Source organism: Megascapheus bottae, chromosome 3, assembly GCF_031878675.1.
Source record: "Megascapheus bottae isolate mThoBot1 chromosome 3, mThoBot2.hap1, whole genome shotgun sequence".
Classification (NCBI taxonomy): domain Eukaryota; kingdom Metazoa; phylum Chordata; class Mammalia; order Rodentia; family Geomyidae; genus Megascapheus; species Megascapheus bottae.
In genome coordinates this window covers 81,394,853-81,417,070 of record NC_143511.1, presented here as the reverse complement: position 1 = coordinate 81,417,070, position 22,218 = coordinate 81,394,853, and the positions used below count along the sequence as shown (strand labels likewise).

Below are 22,218 nucleotides of genomic sequence, written 5' to 3'. Positions count from 1 at the left end.
TTCCAGACTACAACTGTAGTTACACAGGAGGCATAGATCTAAGGATCTCAGTTCAAAGCCAGCCAGAACAGCCAAGTATGAGACTCTTACTCTCTAACTGAACACCAAACAAGCTGGAAGTGGCGAAGTGGCAGAATGGAAGAATGCCAGCTTTGAGCACAAAAGCTCAGGGTCAATGTCGACCTACATTTGAGCCCAAGGACTGATTAAAAAAAGGGGGGGGGGAGGAAACGGGGACAAAAACATGAGAAGGAGTAGCAATGATTGTTAAGGAATGCACTTTCTATCTGGAACATATAATGTAACCCTCCTATTAATTACAATAAAACATTTTTAAAAAGGGCCGAGAGTGTGGCTTACCTAGCATGCACAAAGACCTGGGTTCAATTCCTCAGTATCACATACACAGAAAAAGGAGGAAGTGGTGCTATAGCTCAAGTGGTCAAACACTAGCCTTGAGCAAAAAGTGTCCAAGGACAGTGCCCAGGCCTCGAGCTCAAGTCCCAGGACTGGCAAAAAAAAAAAAAAAGAAAGATGAAAAAAGTCTAACCTGAGGCTCTTCTGCATGTTATTAGGGACAGACATTCAAAGAAAAGACATTAGGTGACCTTCAACAACACATATCTTAATTTCAGTCAGAAATCATTATTTTAAAAAATCAGCATTAGCTGGGTGCTATCACTTATTCTTGTAATCCTAGCTACTCAGGAGTCTGAGAACTGAGTGTGGAAGCCAGCTAGGGAAGGAAAGTCTGTGAGACTCTTCTCTCCAAGTACACACCAGAAAACTGGAAGTGGTGCTGTGGCTCAAAGTGGTAGAGCACCAGCCTTGGGTAAAAAAGCTCAGGGACAGCACTCCCGGGCCCCGAATCCAAGCCTCAGGATCCCACCACCCCCCAAAAAAATCAGCATTGTTTTTAAATATTCTGAGGTTTATTATTTGACTGGGGTGGACTGCTACTTAGATATATTTTCAGATCATAATTATCTTGGCCTCTTTCATAGAACCACCTTCATTAAATTATAGTATTAGCAGGTTTTGAAAGTGTAAAAAGAAAAAAAAAGAGGAAAAACTTGTTAAAGAAACCTTGTATTTTGTGGTAGGGAGGTTAGTTCGTACCACATTAGTGAATATTCCTAGCAAAATTAGTATGCTAAAGAATTAGAGATATTTTCCTGCCACAGAAAATGACCAAGTCTTCAATGCTTTGGTCTTTAGGACACTTGAACCCAAATTCCAGCATGATTTCACACAACTCTATCTCATAGTCTGGATATCGGTGTACTCATTTACTTTCACCTTTCAAATCTACTTCCTATCTATTTCTTAGTTGTAATTTTCCATTTTGGTACATATGGGAGCACAGTACCTGAAGTAATATGAGGTATGTGTGTTTGTCTAAAACAAATTTAACACCTCAAATTTAATTTCAGAGCCAAATCAAGAATTCTAGAAATAAATATAACTGGTGGGCTCATTTAGCAATGACAACACAAAACATTTTAACTTAAGGTTGAGCTTTCAGGAGCATATTGAATATACACAGGCTTCATGCAAATACATTTTCCCTGAGTCGGGTTATTTCTACTTTCTGCTAGGTGCCATGACATTTCTGTCTGGCGGTGTTGCTGTTCCACACCAATGCAATAGTGGGATATTTAGTAGAAGCCCAATGTACTGGTAGACTAATTGCTTTGTATATTTACCTTGGTGATTTGCTCTTGGAGGCAAAAATCATGATGGCAAATAAACAGATACTGAATAAAAATTAAAAATAGAATTCAAAAACAGCACCAAAAAGATAAAGAAAATTATTTTCTACATATTTGAATATGTGAATTATTGTATAGGTATTCAGTAATTAATGTGACATTTCATATCCAAAGCTCCAACACATAAAATTTAGAGTAAATTAGAATTACATTTCCCTGAATATGGAGGTAATTAAAAGCATTTCAGATTCTGGAGCTGAACTTCTGACAAATAATGGAGAAGCTATAACTTTGGTGCTTTACTTAGATCACAGAGTTATGGACGGGACCCAAACTCCCGTTTGGTCTCCTTGTACTGTCTCTTCCTCCTCCTCACTTGCATGACCTTGGGCAAGTCATTTAAGCTGAACCTTGAGGCCCTTGTTTATGAAATCTACACAATGGTCCCATTCTCACTAGGTTTATGCCATGTAAAAGAAATGCCATATGAAAAGTGGGTGGCATGAGGCATGGCTCATCAGTGGGTAATTCTTTCCCACTAGATTTCTGATTTATTTCTACTCTTGGGAGAGAAGCAAATAGGAAAAAAAAATGTGTATTTGGCAGGTTTTTCCGTCTGAGTCTTAAAGCCCTGTGCAGGAACTGTATTTAGACAGGAAGAAATTCAGAAATGTATGGTGTGTAATCAGAGGATAGAGGTGTGCTCAAATGGTAGAACACCAGTCTAGCAAGGGTGGTGTGATTCCTTGAGTTCAATCTCCAGTACTGCAAAGGAGAAGAGAACAGAGAACAAAAGAGAAGAAATTTACAGCATTATCAATATTGCATTTTATTATAAGCAAATAAAATTATAATGAAGATAAATCAGCTAGTGGAAATACTGACACAAATGTAAATAAATGATACAATAAGATTTTTTTAAACTTATGATACTGACCTGAACACTGTATAGCTCAAAAAGAAGTATCATATGCAGTATACTTTTTGTTTTTAAGTTCTTTCTCTGAGGTAAAAGTCCATTTCAGTTTCTCTGTTACCACTGTGCCATTTAGTAAGACTTCCTCCATTTCAAGTCAATCATATGGCTATAATGACTCCAACTGCCTCTATCTCTATACTCTCTTCCCACCTTTCAATAAAGATAACCTATGCCACATATACAAACCAAAAATCCATATGACATATGTATGACAGATAGCTCTATGTAATTAAATATATAAAATACTGTACAGACATTTAAGAATTAATGTTTTATATTTTTGCTTCCAAAGCTCCAGGAACATAAAATACAAAGCAGACTAGAATTATATTTCTATGAATATGGAATTAACTGAGATGGCATTTCTGACTTTGGCCTTAATTATAGAAACCAAACTCAATGAGGTTGTTTTAGAAATGTTTGCCAAATCAGCACCTTTAGCTTTAGTATATGCTTTAAAATTATATAGGCTGAATGGTTATGTATTATATTGAATCTATGGCAAACTGGTAACAGAAAAGTTGCTGACTTCCTCCAGAAGAGATAGTTCTCTGTTTAATAACAATTTACTGCTATCACATTGTTTCCATCCAAATATGGCATTATGGTACCATTCTAAAAATAAATTTAAGTCCCCTGTGACAAGAGCCCTTTAGCTATGTTCATTTCCTTTTAGGGCTCAAGTTTCCCACAGGAAGAAAAGTCAATGTTTGCCAAAGCAGTCTCAAATCATGTATAGATAAGGCATAAATGCTAATTGTACTCTCAAGCTTTTCCTGTTTGTATTACTGCTTTTCTTTTACTGAGGGTCATTATATAGCTCAAGAAGCTGGAAATATTCAACAACTGTTAATTAACACAAGTGACCAAAGTATCATTTTGAATAAAAAACTGGAGGTGATGGATAGGGAAGTTGGAAGATGTAATTAATGATGGTGGGGTTGGAAGAGGTAATTAATGAATCAGCTAAATTAAATGGTACATAATTATCATGTACAACTAACAATTTTTTATGGTAACTAATGAATTTCAAATACTTATTTCAGTTTTGTTAATTATATTACTGAGTAAACATCATTATCAATACTCTCAGTAAGCTTAATGTAACTTAATAAACCTGCACTGTTTTATTATCACATACAAATAATATATGATAGGCTATACATGCATACTACTCATACCTGGGACCAAGTTCCACATTCCTCAAATTATATTTAATGTAACTTGGCAAATTACAAGCTTTCTTTCATTCATTCATTCATTCTTTTTTTTTGTCCAAAACTGCAACTCAAACTCAGTGTCTGAGGCTTTGGCTCACTTGGTTAGCACTCTACCACCAGAGCCACACCTCCAACCCATACATGATTTCTAGACAATGTTAAGGAATATTTCCAAATGTTTCTTCTGGACATATTAAGTCTTAAGTCAGAAATTTATCTGTGCTTATTGAGATTTAACTGGTGAAAACATATAGCAACAAAAAGGCAGCTAAACACAATACTATTTAACTAGAAAGTTCCTTGCCCATTCAGATACCCACTCAACTTTGAATTATGAATATTATCCACCTCCATCAAGAAATTGTTGAACTGTTGAAGTACATTCAGAATTCTATACAAGGCAAAATATCAATGTATTTTAAATTTTGACATTATTTTAATTATATATTTTTAACAAACGCGTGCGCGCGCGCACGCGCACACACACACACACACTTTTTGTGGAGGGGAGGGGCATTAGTTATGGGGCTTGAACTCTGGGCCTGGGTGCCGTCCCTGAGTTCTTCAGCTCAAGGCTAGTACTCTACTACCTTTAGCCACAGTGCCACTTCTGGTTTTCTAATAGTTGATTGGAGATCAGAGTCTCGTGGACTTTTGTGTCAGGCTGGCTTTGAACCCTGATCCTCAAGGTTCTCAGTCTCCTGAGTAACTAGGATTACTAGGATTACAGGTGTGAACCACCGGTGTCTCTGTATTTTATGTATTTATATATATATATATACATATATATATATATATTTTTTTTTTTTTTTTGCCAGTCCTGGGCTTAAGCACAGGCCCTGAGCATTGTCCTTGGATTTTTTTTTTTCCCTCAAGGCTACAACTCTACCTCAGCACCACTTTCAACTTTTTTTTTTCCTATATATGTGTTACTGAGGGATTGAACCTGGGTCTTCGTGCATGCTAGGAAAGCATTCTACCACTAAGCCAAACTCCCAGCCTCAAATATATGTTTTTAAAGAGCATAAATATGTAAAAGCAATCTTATTTCGCCATAAAATTATTACATAAGTTAATGGTAAGGAGAATTAAACTTGGGCAACTTATGCTTGTTAAGCAGGTACTTTATCACTTACGCTACTTTTTGCAATGGTTATTTTTGAGGTAATGCTTTGGCAGAACTAGGTTGTAATCTTACTTGTGCTTTCTCATGTAGCTGAGGTGACAGGTGTGTAACAGTCCACCCAGCTACTCTGCTTCCCTGGTAGCTGGGGTAATCGGCCTTAGCCACTGGTAGAGATGGAGTCTCATAATCTCTGCTTTCTCAGTAGTTATTCAGACATGGGCCACTATCATAGCTGGCACTTGTTTGCTTTTATTCCTAAACTGCTAGAAATTGCTATTTTCTAAGCACTTTGACAAATGTTGAAGAAGATGCCTAACTTAGGGGATGAATGAGTCAAAAGGAGGTCAAAACCTACATTCTAATCTGTTCTCCAACTAATTAATGTTGTCACTACACTGGGTTTCCCCTTGTGAAAGAAGGAATCAAAATTTTTACCCCTATGGGATTCTTTCAGCTTCATTCTTTTAGGATTCCATATTTTTGTAATTCACCTTTGCAAAAATCTCATGTCTACCTATGTTCCAAACTAGAATCAATGTTAGTCATTGATTCCAGGCTGTGCACTACCAATTTATCTCTTCTTATTCTTCATTATAGCCACAACTTGAAAACTCTGCTCCATTCATGCTATGCTACTCTTCAACTAATATGCAGTGGTTATGAACAAACTCCTTGATAACTGTGTTAGACACATTAGCTCATTTACTTGTTACGGAGTGATTGTGTACTGGGCCTGGGTGCTGCCCCTGAGCTCTTTTGGCTATCGTTCTGCTACCTGAGCCACAGTGCCACTGGTGGTTTTCTGGTGGTTAGTTGGAGATGAGTCTCACCAACTTACTTTTGTGCCCCAGCTAGCTTTGAACCACGATCCTCAGCTCTCAGCCTCCTGAGTAGTTAGGAATACAGACATGAATCACTGACGCTGTGCTCTCACAACTAAGTGGCAGGACTAAATCTCTCTCTAATTCAAACATACTTTTTTTTTTTTTTTGGCCAGTCCTGAGCTTGAGCTCAGGGCCTGAGCACTGTCCTTGGACTTTCTACCACTTGAGCCTCAGCACCACTTCCAGCTTTTTTCTATGCACGTGGTACCGAGGAATCGAACCCGGGTCTTCATGCATGCTAGGTAAGCACTCTACCACTAGGCCAAACTCCTAGCCCCAAACACAGACTTTTTAATCACTATACATTATATAGTTTATTTCTACTAAACCTAAGTCTTTTTTTGCGGGGGGGTGGTCATGGGGCTTGAATTCAGGGCCAGGGCGCTATCCCTGAGCTTTTTTACTCAAGGCTAGCAGTCTAGCCACAGCTGCACTTCCAGTTTTCTGGTATTAACTTGGAGACTGGGCTGGCTTCACACTGAGCTCCTCAGATTTCAGACCTCCTGAAATCTAGGAGATCCTGAGGAGCAGTAGGATTGCAGTTCACATTGGTGACCAGATCCACCTCATTTTTTGAAGTTCGCATAAAGTGGTACCTCTTTACCAAATTTTCTCTCTACAACTTTACTATTAAGAGTTCTTACTGTAAGCCCCGAACGTTTCTTGATTAAATACTCTAAATAATTTATCTATTTTAATATCTAAGAAATGTATAGCACTGAACCTTCTGCAAAGCATTCTTTAAAGGCAGAACAAAACATATACAGTACCAGTTGAAGGAACAGAGCAGGACTTGAGAGATTTACAATCCCTGAGTGAAAGCAGCACACCAGGCCAGTCTACTTTCACCCAGGGCATGTGTTAGCTTGCAGGTCCTGAGGTCATTGCATGATCAAGAAATATTAGCAGCAATTTTGTTTTTGTCTTGTTTTGTTTTGGCCTGTCCTGGGGCTTGAACTCAGGGCCTGGGCATTGTCCCTGAGCCCCATTGTGCTTAAGGCTAGCACTCTACCACTTGAGCCACAGTGCCATTTCCAGTTTTTAAGTGGTAATTGGATAGAAGACTCTCATGGGGACTTTTCTGACTGGGCTAGCTTTGAACTGAGAACTCAGAAGGTGAGCTGCACACACTTGGATCACTGAGTTTTTATGATACCATTACAGAGCACATAGCTATAAACTTAAAAGTATGCTAGTACTCAATGTCCACAAATAATTCTAAATGAAAGGTTATCATGTTGCTTTATGAAATAAAAAACCAAGGTCCAGAGACTCCAAAATCTTGGTTTTTTCACTAGCTTCCTTTAGCTCCAGGAAAGAAAATCTAACAGCATAAACAATATAAAGTAACCTTAGTCATATAAACACTTCAAAACTCTTACTACTGATGTGACATATATCTCTTCATTCAAAAGTGAAAATTATTGTAAAGTTCAGACAGATAATTGCTATAAGTAGACTCTAAACTTTATCTCCAGTTCTCTGTGAGCAATAGTATACATCTTCCATAAAATTATGTTTACCTATAATGTTAACAGAGCCTAAGGAGGAATGGCTTTGATTCCTACAAATATAATGGCATGAAAAAAGAGACTATTAAAAATGAAGAGGGCTTGAGTCACATTCTGCTTCCCAGTGTCCAACAAAGTCATCAGCCACATATGGACTTCTTTCTTTTTCAGGGGGAGGGTGTCTAGCTATAAATACATGTCTTCATAGTGGGTGTTTCCTCTGTTTAGCTCAAAGAAATTTCAGAAATAAATCATGGCTAAAAGCTGTAACCCGAGTGTTCTCCCCTCAGTACTGACTTTCTTCAGTTTACTGTTGAAAGCTGATAGAATTTTAAATTGTACTTTGGTGAAATTGTTAACTTTGTATTTTGTTCAAAGCCAATAAATCTGTCATTGAATTACTACAGTCAGGATAATTTAACAAAGGCATTCGTTTTGCTTTGCAAAGAGTTTATGTTATGTATTGCTTGGCAGAGTGTGGATCACATTATACTCTAGGGATCCTTTTGGTTCTTCATATCTTGTCCACAGGATACTTTATGTCAGTATCACTCAAGAAGGAGGATGAATAAGGAGAGGAATCAGATGATAAATAGCTTTGAGCGTAGGCCAGCTCATACACTGACCTCTAAGAAAATTCATCTTCTCTATAGACACCAGGCAGCACCCTGCAATTGTCTCATGATCTCAGAATTAATTCCAGGCCTCACCTGGGTGATGGTGGGTCATGCTTGCAATCAGAGCCACTCAAGAGGCTGAGATCTGAGGATTGAGGTTTGAAGGCAGTTTACGCAGCAAAGTCTATGAAACTCATAGCCAAGTAAAAGCCAAAAGTGGAGCTGTGTCTCAAGTGGTAGAACACCAGCCTTGAGTGGAAACACTAGGGACCGTACCAGGTCCTGAATTCAAGCCTTAGTACTAGCAAACACACGTATATACAAAATACTAATGCCTGATCTTGTATTACAGTTACTGTATGCCAGCAAAGAAAAAACATGCTATAGCTAGGTGCCAGTGACTCACACCTGTAATCCTAGCAACTCAGAAGGCTGAAATCTGATCACGGTTCAAAGCCAACCTGGTCACAAAAGTCTGTAAGACTCTTATCTTCAATTAACCACCAGAAAATCAGAAGTGGCACTGTGGCTCAAGTGGTAGAACACTAGTTTTGAGCTGAAGAGTTCAGGGATAGTGCCCAGGCCCAGAGTTCAAGCCCCATGACTGATGAAAAGAAAGAAAAAAAGGAAAGAAAGAAAAAGAGAAAAAAGGAAGAGAGAGACAAAGAAGAAAAGAAAACATGTACATGTATATGCACTATATTGTACTTACATGCTTATTTTCAAATATTGCTTCCCACATCACATATGAACTAAAATAAGCATGTTTTAAAGTAATTACTATTTTCTTTTGCTAAAATTAATTCAGTGGGTGCGGGTGGCTCAAGGCTATCCACTCAGGAGGATGAGACCTGGAGAACTACAGCTTGTGGCAAGCCTAGGCAGAAGGGACGGTGAGACTCTATTTCCAATGAATCAGCAAAAAGCCAACCTAGAGATATGGCTCAAGTGCCAGCCAAGCAAGGAAGCCAACAAACAAGCTGAGCAAGAATGAAGCCCTGAGTTCAGACCTCAAAAATCTAAAGAGATACATATAGGTATCTCTGAAAATGGTGATATAGGGGATTAGCTCTTACAGCCACAGCAATGTTCCCACCTTGTGAGAGAGTTTTGGAAAACACCACTCCCCCTCCCCGCCCCACCTTTTGGGAAGGATGAAATGAGATAAGGAACGGTGCTATGATGATCACAGGTAACAGTGCTCTTATGTCCTCAGTCTCTATTCTATCAGGCGGGACTGTAGTAAGCTTATCTTATCTTCCTTCCCTGCTGCTAAAACTCATTTCCCTTTTCCTAAGTGAGATTTATATGTCTCATAAAAATAATGTGAATGTAAAGATCAAACAGTAAGAGCTTATAATGAATTACTCTCATTCCTTTTTACCTCATTCCTGATAAGTAGTCAATTCTACCACTCTCATTTTTAAGGTGCTTTCTGTCTGTCTTTCATTTTTATTTATTTATTTATTTATTTATTTATTTATTTATTTATTTATTGTGGGTCATAGGGTTTGAACTCTTGGCCTGGGTGCTATCCCTGAGCTCTTCAGCTCAAGCTACCCCTTGAGCCACAGCACCACTTCTGGTTTTCTAGTGATTAACTGCAGATAAGAGTATCATGTTCTTCATTGCCCAGGCTGGCTTTGAACCATGATCTTCAGATCTTAGCCTCCTGAGTAGCTAGGATTACAGGCGTGTGAACCATTGCACCCAGCTGTCCTCCTTATTTATGAATGAAATCTTTAAATTAGTATTCTCTTGTACCGTACAAAATTATAACAATACAAGTCATAATGTGATATTATGATTTTTCATAAAGTAAGTCTGCCTTATTTACAGATTAACATCAGTTGTGAGAAAAAAAATCAAAAGAAATTTCAAGAACAAGGGCTTAAGTTGTGGTTTGAGTGGTGAAGTGCTGGCCTAGTGGGCATGATGCCCTGAGTTCAAACTCAGTATTGCCAAAAAAAAAGAAAAAAGAAAGCTAAAAACAAAAAATTTAAATTAACATATGTACATCACATAGCTCTAAATCAGTCCCACTCTATTGTCAGCTGTGTTCAAAAAATTGTTGCATGGGGCCGGGAGTCTGGCCTAGGTAGAGTGCTTGCCTAGCATGCACAAAGACCCGGGTTCAATTCCTTGGTACCACATACATAAAAAAAGCTGGAAGTGGTGCTGAGGCTCAAGTGGTAGAGTACTACCCTTGGAAAGCCTAAGGACAGTGCTCACCCACTGAGCGCAAGCCAAGGACTGGCAAAAAAATTTTTTTTAAATGTTCCATGATTTGCTGTTTCCTTGCCTTTACTTTTGTGAAAATCTACCTATGGAAAATCAAATGGTGCTCAGAAAGCAAGAAAAAATTCAATGTTTTATATTTGTGGAAAGGCATTATTGAAAGGCAGCATGTCTGTAGAAAAAAAGAGTATAAAATCTGTAGTGTAGTCCAGGAGCTTGAACTCAGTGCCTGAGTGGTGTCCCTAAGCTTTTGTGCTCAAGGCGAGTGCTCTACCAATGAGTTCCAAGACCTCAGTGTGAGGTAACATCATGACATACAGCTTCCTTACACCTGAAAGCATGACAGATATAAGGAACAATTATTTTTATTTGCAGAGCACCTTAAATTTTCAAAATACTTTCACATTCATTATTTAATTCAATCCTCAAAGTAACTCTATGAAATACTAAAGGAATAATATTAGCTCCTTTTCAATAATAAGTTAGTTAACTAACTGTGTCGGAAAGTGAATTATTTGAGCCCAATAAACTAGTCACAGAAACATCAATTTTTTAAAATTCTCTGAAGTTCCATCTTTTTATGGTCCTTTTGTCATCTAACTTTCCTTGGAAAGCCAAATGACTATTTTGTAGCCATAAGCAATACCTGCAGTATTTCTGGGGCCTATAAAATAGTATCAACAATATGTACACTTATTTCTATTTATCTTTGCAATGGAAATGGGAGGGGAGGTGGAACCTAATCATGTACACTTAATAGAAGGATACATTTAGTTTTTCTTCAACCTGAAATTAAAAACTTAAACAAAAAATAAACACATAACATGACTTATGAAGACTTAAAAAAACTCATAATGCCACAATAGTCTAAACGGCTCCCAAATCTGTTACATGATTAGATTCAATAATTTATTCAATAATTTATTTCACAAATCTGCTATGATACAAAAACACATAATCATTAAAGTCATGACATTTACTACAAAGTCACTGTGCAAAATTGTCACATAAGTCTTTGAAAAGCCGGGTAAAGCTTCTTCCTCAGACCATTCTACCATCTGTGAGTCTGTAACCCTGTTGCCTCATTTTCAAGTTCAAAGAGATAGACAATGCATTCATAGTATCAAAATTCAAGTTCTCCTAATCCTTAAAACATAGAGACAAGGGGCCGGGAGTTTGGCCTAGTGGTTAAAGTGCTTGCCTAGCATGCACGAAGACCCGGGTTCGATTCCTTGGTACCACATACATAGAAAAAAGCCGGAAGTGGTGCTGAGGCTCAAGTGGTCTAGCCTTGAGAAAGTCCAAGGACAGTGCTCAGGCCCTGAGCTCAAGCCCAGGACTGGCAAAAGAAAAAAAGCATAGAGACAATTATTTAAGTACAAAGGGAAAGCCCTTATAAAAGGTCCAAATAGAATTTATCTAGCAATAAAGCCTAAAGAAAACCTTTTCCAAAACAGGGTTTTGAATGAGAGCCAGCCAGTCCATGAAAACCTCAAATATCCCTTCTGGTATAAGATTATGTTCTCTCTAGAGTGGAGTACTAGTCCACTTGTAATTACTTTTCCTCTTCTGAGAGGCAAAATACACACCTCTCGTGAATCATTGCATAAAAAGCACAACTATTTTATAAGTAAAACAACTAGTACATAACTTCTTCCCCCCTCATCAAAGGTTTGAACTCAGTACCTGCTCACAGGTGGTGTTCTACCACCTAGCTCAGTGTTTTGCTGATCTAATTGGAGTTGGGAGTCTCATGGATTTTTTTTTTCCCTTAATTGCTTTGAACCTCAACTCTCCAGGTTTTCGCCCCCTGAGTAGCTAATGTTACAGATGTGAGCCATTAGCATCCCACTAATTAGTATAATCTTGTTTTAAAATGGACTATGAAAGAATACCTATACTATCCCTAAAAGCATATACATCTTTTGATACCAGTCATATACCATATAAAGTTAAATGAGCTATCCAAGATATCTGGGTCGAAAAATATACTTAAAAAGTTATTCTGAACTAGTCAGAAAGGCATTCCAACAAATGTCATCAAACGATGCATTAAAAATGCCAGGATAAAGACAAAAATTTCCAAACATATCATGAAGAGAATGACCCTACCCACTGAAGATTACATTGATCATGTCCTCATCATCCCCTCACTCAACACATGCACATACAACAAACGCAATAAAAGGGGAGTACAAGCCGGGTACCAACGGCTCAAACTACTGAGGATACTGGTCAGAACCCAGCCTGGGCAGGAAAATTTGTGAGACTCTTAGTTTCAATTAACCACCAAAGGCCACAAGTATATCTGTGGCTCAAGTGACAGAGTTGGCAACTTTGAGCAAACAAACCCTGAGTTCAAGCCCCAGTATTGGCACAATATCACTATTTTTACTTATTTAGTTTATTTAGTTTGGGACTCAGATACTAAGAGAATCCAATGTGAAAAAAATGTCTCCAATAAAAATAGCATCTGGTACTAGGAAAAAGAATGAAAACATTTACTTACAAAAGATCTTACTGAAAGAACTGCTTTCAAAGTTGTTTTAAAAAAAAAAAATTAGGCATTAGACGCTGTCCCTGAGCTTTTACGCTCAAGGCTTGTGTTCAACCACTTGAGCTACAGCTCCACTTGCAACTTTTGCTGTTTGGTTGGTGGTAATAGTTTTATGGACTTTCCTACCCAGGCTGGCTTTAAACTATGATCGTCAGATCTCAGCCTCCTGGTAACTAGGATTATCAGTATGAGGCACTGACATCCAGACAAAAGTCTGTTGATTTTAAAAAAAGTAGAACCTTTACTACTGGATTAAACATAAATTTTCTTATAAATATTAAGTCTTTTAAGATTCTTCTATTTGCTATCACTAAAAATTCATAAGCAATCTAAAAATGTGAAGTTTGCATTCTCTTGCATACATGAAAAGAAGTATTTCTAATGTGTTAATAGGAAATAAACAATCAATATAATCTATGTCTTCTTCCAAAATCCATCAGCAATTTAACAAAACAACTTTTTTTTTTCGGTGCCAGTCCTGAGATCTGAAGATCTCAGCCTCCTGAGTAGTTATGTTTACAGACATGAGCCACTGGCACCAAGCAACAAAACCAGACTTAATTTTGCAAATTCAGTATGAATTCTCAAATTCTGGAACAGCTTAAAATCAAATATGCTTAGATTACACATAAAGCACAGGCAAGCTTTGGGGAAGCTTAAGTTTAAAAAGGTTAAAAATTCTGGAAGTTTAAAGATCATATTGATGTCTCAAACAAAATAAACTGGGGCTATAGCTCAACTGGCAGAGTACTTGCCTAGGATGTTCAAGGTCCTGGGTTCCATATAAAGGGGGGGGGCATTGCTATTATTTACAAAAGGATGAGGGAATTCTAACATTAGGATGGAAAGTCAAAGCATATCAGCCTGCTTTATAAATATCCATGTCCTTTCTTGGGCTCAGAAATCCACTTTAACCCATGTCCCTTGGGTTTCTTCCATTTCCACCTCACTGAATATCACATGTGCAACATCTAGCCAAAGGCAGAGATTTCTCTTGAAGATTTCTAAAAATTAAAACCAGAAGAAAACTAGAGAACATACTCTTAATGCCTAAAGCTGCTACACATCTTCTTTTCCTTTGAAAAAGTAACTTCTTTCTTAAAGATAATCACTTTTAAGACAAAATTCTACACATAAGCATACCATCCTAATAATAATTGTATATGCTAATAAAATCCTATAGCTTTTGTTAGTTCTTTGGAAACGAAAGTATGTCAAAAACTTTTTTTCAGAAAGAGGATAGCAATAAAAGACTCACTAGAGCCAGGTGAGGTGGCTCACACCTGTAATCCTAGCTACTCAGGAGGCTGAGATCTGAGGATCAAGGTTCAAAGCCAGCCCGGGCACAAAAAGACCTGAGACTCATCTCTAAGTCTAGAAAATGGGAAGTGAGGCTTGGCTTAAGGGTAGCACAGTAGCCTTGAGTTGATGAGCTCAGGGGCAATGCCCCGGCCCAGGGGTAGGGCAGTAGCCTTGAGCTGAAGAGCTCAGGGACATCGCCCAGGCCAAGTTCAAGCCCCATGACCCCCGTCTCCCCCAAAAAAAATCCTCACTAGATTAATTAGAATTCCCCCACCTTTCAAGGCAGATTCCTTAACACAAAGTGAAAAAATGTTTTTCTAAATGAATTAGTTACTACTACTACATTAGTTGATTCAGTTTAGTCACAAAGAAAACATCTCAAATCTCTATTTTAAAAATCAATATTACTGTGTGATGTGTCACTCAGAAAGAGAGAGACACTCATACACAGACACACATACGCACATGTTTTTTGTGTTGCTGGGACTTGGATCCAAGGCTTTGCACATATGAACACTTACTCTATCAATGGACTATACTCTTGTTGTCAATGGTGTATATTGTTTTCTCACTCTACTACTTATGATACCATAGCTCTAATGGTCTAATATTTCAAAAACCTTGAGATAAAAATAACAAGGAACACTAAAATCACATTTTTATATATTTTTCACCATTATAAATGCACAGCTATCAGTCTTATCATTTTTTTAGCTTATCTAAACACATTTTTGCTCTAAAGGAGAAAACTCACTATTTCAAATATTCTCAGTATAGAAACAAAGGCAAAAACTGCTGCAACACAATTCTATGTATATGTGAAGCACAGAACAAAGCATCATTCCATTTTGCATAAACTGTTTGACTTGACTGCACCTGTGCTTCAGGGTTCACTGTAAAATTCTAAAAGTAATGTTTAATTCTTACCATATTGAAAATTCTCTCAAAAGAACACAACACAAAGCATTAGGTTATGTGACCATGTTTTTGAAATTCATAGTATACTTTGGCATATCTATATCTATATATAAAACAAAAAAATAAAAATGCTGCTAGTTCATTAGTATGTTTTAGTATTTCCTGTTGAAAGCTACCAATTGCATGTAAAGTCCAAACAGCCAGGGAGAATCTGGAAAATCCACAAGAAGAGGATGACTTTTTAGAATGCTGACGCTTTTCACACCCCAGTTCAGTCACGCCAGCTGAAGAAAGGTGTCAGATATGGCTTTATCCGTTTAAATCTGACAACTGTAGTTATTTCCATGACATTCCAAATGCTGGAACCAACAGCATTTTTTCTTCATGATTCTGGGCCTTCTTGATTCATCATCATGTTTAGAAAACCATTTCTGCAAACTTAGTTCATATTTGGATAGAACATTTGCTTAGAGTCCAAATATTCTGTCTTAGATCTCCTCGAGAAATAGGAATGCAAATATGTAAAAAAAAGAGAAAACTAAAACCACAATACACTCTTTCCACACACACAGATGCTAAGTGGTTGAGCATCGGAGCCCCATCAGACATGACATCCATTAAGGGGGCCTTTGCTCCTAACTGTGTAAGGGTCCCTGGCTGTGGTCTGACTTGCACAAGAAGTACATACAGCCCCTGAGAGGCGCTTTAGTCCCCTTTGGAAAACACTGTTGGACAGACTATAAATGATACAGTTGCAGAAACTATTACTAATAGCAAGCCAGGTTGTCAAGAAGGATGCGAAGCGGTTACTGTGGCCAGTGGAACTCTCCAACAAGAAGTAGATGATGTACGGCAACCAGAGTATATAAAACACACTAGTGATTCGGAACAGGACCATGGCATAACGTTTATCAGGGCAGGCCTGTACTTCCCCAGTCTCCCCATTTTGGCTGCTGAAGCGGGCTTGCCTTTCGCTGATTTCCTTTGTGTGCTGTTGACAGATTCGGAAGATGTTGAAATACGTGAAGCAGACAATGAGGGCCGCAGGGGCATATAACGTCATCACGATGAACAAGGCGAAGTAGGGGTCAGTGTGCCAGGACTCCGCACACCACTGGAATACATCTCCATGGTAGCCAGGTTTGCCCCAGTGGAAGAAGGAGGGCAAGAAGACCAGGGTGGAGTAGAGCCAAATCAGGAAAATACAAAGGCGTAATCTACAGGGCGTAACCAGGGTATTATAGGTTAAAGGCTTAGTGATTGCAATGTATCTATCGATGCTGATGCAAGCCAGAGAGGCCATGGAGACGCTCTTCAGAACTGACACTACAAAACCAAATAGCTGGCAAGTCAAGGACTCCTGTATTGGAAGGGGGTAGTGAAGGAGCGATAAAGAGGGCACAAGGCAGCTCACCCCAACCAAGAGGTCAGCATATGCCATTGTGTGGATAAAATAACTTGTAGTGTGATGGTTCAACAAAGGTGCACAGTGAAATACAAATATCACAATGATGTTCCCAGAAATAATCAGTACAGTCAGAAAGACAATAATAAGCACTTCCAAAAGGCAAAAACTGACAGATTCCAAGTAGCCAAATGCCAAGAGACAAAAAGGGTGGCTGCTCTGATTACCATCCAAGCTGGAGTTCATCTTGAGCTCAGGAGCGATCTCTCACTTCATGCTGCCGCTTGGCTGCTGCCAACAGTTCAAAGGCGCAGCTGCTGTCATCGCGGTCAGCTTTGTGTGTGTAATAATGCAGAGGAGCCTCAGTCCCCGAGCTCCCGAGGCTGCTGCTTTGGTGCACTGTCTGCAGTGCAATTCCCATTTACATCCTTCTTGGAATAAGGAGAGCCAACAGCAGTTGTCTGGCCAGTCCCAGATGTGGCCATAGTGCTAGATTCACCATACACATAGCACCAGGGGAGTAAGACAATCTCAGGGGACAAAGTCTTCAAGCCAACTGAGGTTAGGGGTAAGGGGCAGAAGAAGGGAGATTAGGAGCTTCAGCAGGAGTTGTAATGAGTCTCCTCTGAACAGCTGATAGAAGAAAAGGAGAGAGTATTTTACATTTCGTATCCAATGCCCTAACCAAAGAACCTAGCTAGCTCTGGGGAGCCATGCCCTTCCCACTTGGCCCTCCGGACACAACAATTTAAGACCATTCTTGGTAGCTCCCACATAACTGGTCTCCACAGAGGAGGATCAGCATGAAAGAAAAGCGATCACAGATCAATTGACTCCCATTTCCTTTTTTTACCCTTTTGAGGGAAGAAAAGAAATCTACTTCTAGCAATTCTGAAAACATTTTACTACAACTGCCATGAACAAATTAAACCAAGATATCTTGCTCTCTCTATTAAAGCAAATGTATATTTTACATCTGAAAATAGTTTTAGCAGAATTTAGCTCAATTTCAGTGTTACCTGTAATTCTGCATGCTGAAATCCAAACAAAGACCACACAAATCCTTAACAGAAAGCCTTGCAATGCAGGAATGTGCTTCAGCCTGTGTACTGCAGAACTGAGACACAGAGGGAGGGGATAAAAAAAAAAAGTAGGAGGAGAAACAGGGAGAAGAGGGGGGCTTGAGAAAAGGAAGGGGGAGGGGAAAATGCATGTGTGAGCGCACACTTTGGCATCTTTAGCAGCTCATTAGCATTCGTCACCAGAAGTACTCCCTGATTTCCAGACTGCACAGTAAGGAATGACTTAGGATGCTGTAGGGCAGCACTTCAAGGCTGTTTCCTTGTCTGTCTGGAATCCCCCATTAAGTAGATAAGCATAATCCAGGCAGTTGGCAAGCAAGGAAAATCAGTAGTAACCAGAGCATACTTGGGAATTAGACTGACACACACTTCCAGAGGGACAATCGTGAGGGGAAATTCCTATTTTCTTACAGCACTTCCCTAAGAACAAAGAACAATTTTAAAGGAAGCATGTTAACAGTACATGGCAACTGAGACGTCATAATTTAACTGCACAAGTAGTTCTAGTTAGCAGTGCCCAAGCCCTGAGTACAACCCCCCACACACATGTTCTAGTCAGAAGGCTAAATACTTAACATTAATTTCACTCTCATGGCTCACTGACTAATTCTCTATTGACTAACTTAAATTAAGAAACTTTAGGAGCAGTTTTTCAAGAGAAAAAAATAATACTGCCTAATCTGATATTTAAAAAAAAATAGCACATACATACAGCAGAAATCGACTGTTTCACGATCCTACACTATCCTGGAGTTATTTTTCCAGGATCTTTTTTTTCAGTGTTGGGGAAATGAAACCAGTGCTTTGTATAATCTAGGCAAACAGTCTAACACACAAGCTACACCCCCTAGTTAGCCTTGTCTTGTAGGTTTGAGATATCATCTCTTGCTTCTAGTCTGTTGAAAACCAGTGAACAAGTATACAAACAAAAATATAAATGTAGCCAGGTGCAGATGGGTCTGTAATCCTAGCTATTCAAGAGGCTAAGATCTGAGGATCAAGGATCAAAGCCAGCAGGGGCACTAAAGTCCACAAGGACTCTTATCTCCAACTAACCACCAGAAAACTGGAAATGATGCTGTGACTCAAGTGGGAGAGAACTAGCCTTGAACTGAAGAGCTCAGTGACAGTGCCCAGGCTCAGAGTTCAAGCCGACCCCATCCCCCACACACTAAAAAATAAATGTAAATGTACCCATTCCCAAATAGGCTTGAAAATTCCAGAAAGTTTCATTGTACAGATAAGTCTTTGAGTAACAGAATGGACAATCTTGTTTCTACTTACTCTAAAAAATGCAAATTAGGGTTTCTTGTGTTTTTTTTTTCCTGGTAATATAAATGACCATTTTCAGCTAATTGGAAGTGGGATGCTATGAGAATGAGGTAGTTTTAGTTATTCTTTCCTTTATGTATCTATGAACTTTCCTTGTGCCAGACAAACTTACCAGTAAAAATTTCCAGTAAAATTTAAAAAATAATAAACATTGATATTTTAAAGCATTTGAGGTTTGTATATCTCAGTAGAAATATATTGTGCTTGAACTTTTATTTTTTTGAAAGATTTTATTAACACTGATTTTTACATCATATTTCAAATGTCATGTTTAACAAACAAGTATTCAAGAAGGGAATCTCTATATGCAATCACTGGCACATAGATTTTAGAACATAATTAAAATTAAGCTGAGGGTTTGTATATCACAGATACATATCAATCTATATAACATTATGTCTATGGAGTATATATCCTGAACTTTTATTTTTTTAATCATATGCCTTTTTTGCTTGTTTTGAGCTTGAACTCCGGGCCTCAGCACTGTGCCTGAGCTTTTGCACTCAGGCTAGTGTTCTATCACTTTGAGCCACAGAGACACTTCTAGTTTTCTGGTAGTTAACTGTGAGTCTCAGGAATGGTCCTGTCCAGGCTGGCTTTGAACCTCAATTCTCAGATCTCAACCTCCTGAGTTGCTAGGATTACAAGCTTGATCCACTGGCACCTAACATATGCCTTTTGTTGTTTGTTTGTTTGGTGCTGGTCTTGATCTTTTTGTTGTTGTTATTCAAAGTTAATGCTCTACCATATGTACCACAACTCCACTTTTGGGGTTTTGGTGGTTAATTAGAAATAAGTCTTAGGGACTTTCTTGCCTGGGTTAGCTTCAAACCACAGTAATCAGATCTCAGCCTCTTGAGTAACTAGCATTATAGTCCAAGCAGTGAAGTCTGAGACTCTTACCTTCAATTATCCACCAAAAATCAAGAAGTGAAGCAGTGGCTCGGCTCAAGTGACAAGAGCACCAGCCTGAAGCAAAAAACAAACAAACAAACCAAAAACAACTAAGAGGAATTGCCCAGATCTTGAGTTCAAGCCCCAGGACCATTCTACTTATTAGATGGTGGTGTAACAGGTGATTTTTACATCATTTTTTCATAATAGCTTTCTATGTTTTCTGAATTTTATAATTTCTATGTTCTGTTTTTACAGTGGAGGAGGGTGGGAACAGAGAAATAAGGTTGCTTGTAAAACAAAAACCAAATCAAACAAAAAGACAAAACCATTTCCATACTGATTTTTGCAAGAAATGATATCACATTTAAAATGCCTACTTTCGAAGACTCAGTTTCATTTATTCTGATGCCATTACTGTAACAATTCTTCAGCGAATCTTTCAACTCAACCTAATTTGTAAAACCTGTTAAAAACTCTTATATATATATATATATATATATATATTTTTTTTTTTTTTTTTTTTTTTGCCAGTTCTGAGTTTGAGCTCAGGGTCTGAGCACTGACCTTGGGCTATCAAAAGGCTAGAGTTCTACCACTAGAGCCACAGCACCACTTCTGGCTTTTTTTTTCCCTATGCATGTGATACCAAGGAATCAAACCCAAGTCTTTGTACATGTTAGGCACACATTCTACCATTAGGTCAAATTCCTGGCCAAAACTTTTTATATTCTTACAAGAATATAATTAGATGAACTATATGAACTTGCCAATATTTAAGCATCTCATTTCTGTTTAAGTATTTTCTGACTTGTAAAAATGGTAACACTGATATGAGTCAGTCAAGGTAATCTAAAATAATAAAATAGTAAGGGCTAGGGATGTGGCTCAACTAGTGGAGCACCTGCCTAGCAAGCACAAAAATAAACAAATAAGTAACAGAATGAGAAAAGAAATGTGTGAAAAAAGAAAAACATTACTTGAATTACATGTTATTCTCACAGCCTACTCAGAGCTCACTTCTGTGGATGAGTGCTGAGGATTCTACCTCTGAAATTCTCTCAAACAGTATAGTAGTCTCCTTTATCTGTGGTTCTTAAGATCAACTGCAATCTAAAATATTAAATAGAAAAATTTACACTTTGAGAGAGACGATATTCATATCACTCATTACAGTAGATTGTTTTAACTGTTAGCTAATGGTAAATTCATACTATGCTTAAGTTATAAATTAAAACTTTAAATCTATGTTGAAAAGCAACAGTACACATGAAGTTGGAACTATTCAAGGATTCAGGCACCTACTGGGAATCCTGGAATATTTTCTCCATCAAATAAGGAGGAAAATCAAAGGTATAGCTCTCCAAGAACGCCAGGAGATAAGTGAAATGATTTTTTTTTCCCTAAATGATTAATAGGTTCACTGGGATTAATTTTACTAAGTCAAGAAACCAGGATGATCTTTCTAAAACAAATAATATAAATAACATAAAACAGTAGTTATTTACATTTAATTCAGACTGCTAAGAACTATACTATCTTCACACATAATTTAAAATAATTCTAATGACTATTCAGATAAGGTACTATTATGATATTGGTTTAGAGATTAAGAAACTAATCCTAGGAATATTAAATTACCCAGTAGCAGTAGCTACAATACAGCAGAATTAGAATTTGAATCTAGAAAATCTGCCTTCAGGTAGACATGTTACATCATTTAATATACTGTATTCTATTCCAGAATACATGATATCCTTCACTTAAAATACTTCTATTGAGGATGGGCATAATAATATAGTTTAGTGACAGGGTACATGCTTGTGTAAGGAACTGTGTTTAAGACCCAGTCAGCACCTCAAGAATAAAATTAAAATTAAAAATAAACAGAAAGCTGGGTGCCAGTGTCTCATGCCAGTAATCTTAGCTACTCAGGAGGCTGAGATCTGAGGATCATGGGGCAAAGCCAGCCCATGAGGCTCTTATCTCCAATCAACCACCAGAAAACCAGAAGTGGCACTGTGACTCAAAGTGGTAAAGAGCTAGCCTTGAGCTGAAGGAGAGCACCCAGACCCAGAGTTCAATCACGCCCCATGACCGAAAAAGGGCAAAAATAAATAAATAGAAGAGAGTGTTTCTATTAGATTTTAATACCTCTTGTCTTAAATGTGAAGCTTTTTAAGATAGAGTTCCAACCTACCTCCAGCCTTATGTTTACTCAAACTTTGAAATTGCAAAGCTTTTTCTCACTTTTGAACACAAGCTATTCTCTGACTTTTAACACCCTACCTGCCTTGCAGCACCCTTTCTAACCCAACTCAACTCCTAGATGCTTTCAGAATAAGAGACCTTTTAGAAAACAAATGAGAAAAACTTATTACCTCGAGTACAACACTATATTCTCTCTTTTAAAACTCTGATGCAGGGACCAGGAGTTTGGC

General features: G+C 38.1%; 2 protein-coding genes across 5 annotated transcripts in view; both read right to left on the bottom strand.

The window, feature by feature from the left end:
* Positions 1-22,218, bottom strand: part of Rabgap1 (RAB GTPase activating protein 1) — a 145,592-nt gene that overhangs the window by 41,338 nt on the left and 82,036 nt on the right. The gene's annotated exons all lie outside the window — the stretch shown is intronic.
* On the bottom strand, positions 13,198-17,752 carry Gpr21 (G protein-coupled receptor 21). Its single transcript, XM_090330591.1, has 2 exons — positions 17,489-17,752; positions 13,198-17,102 (listed from the first exon to the last, which is right to left on the bottom strand). The coding sequence occupies exon 2, from the start codon at positions 16,713-16,715 to the stop codon at positions 15,666-15,668; it is 1,050 nt and encodes a 349-aa protein (XP_090186717.1). The 5' UTR covers positions 16,716-17,102; positions 17,489-17,752; the 3' UTR covers positions 13,198-15,665.

What these genes read in the sequence shown, in the direction of transcription:
- Gpr21 (XM_090330591.1), bottom strand. Translation starts at nt 16,715, where the DNA reads ATGAACTCCAGCTTGGATGGTAATCAGAGCAGCCACCCTTTTTGTCTC.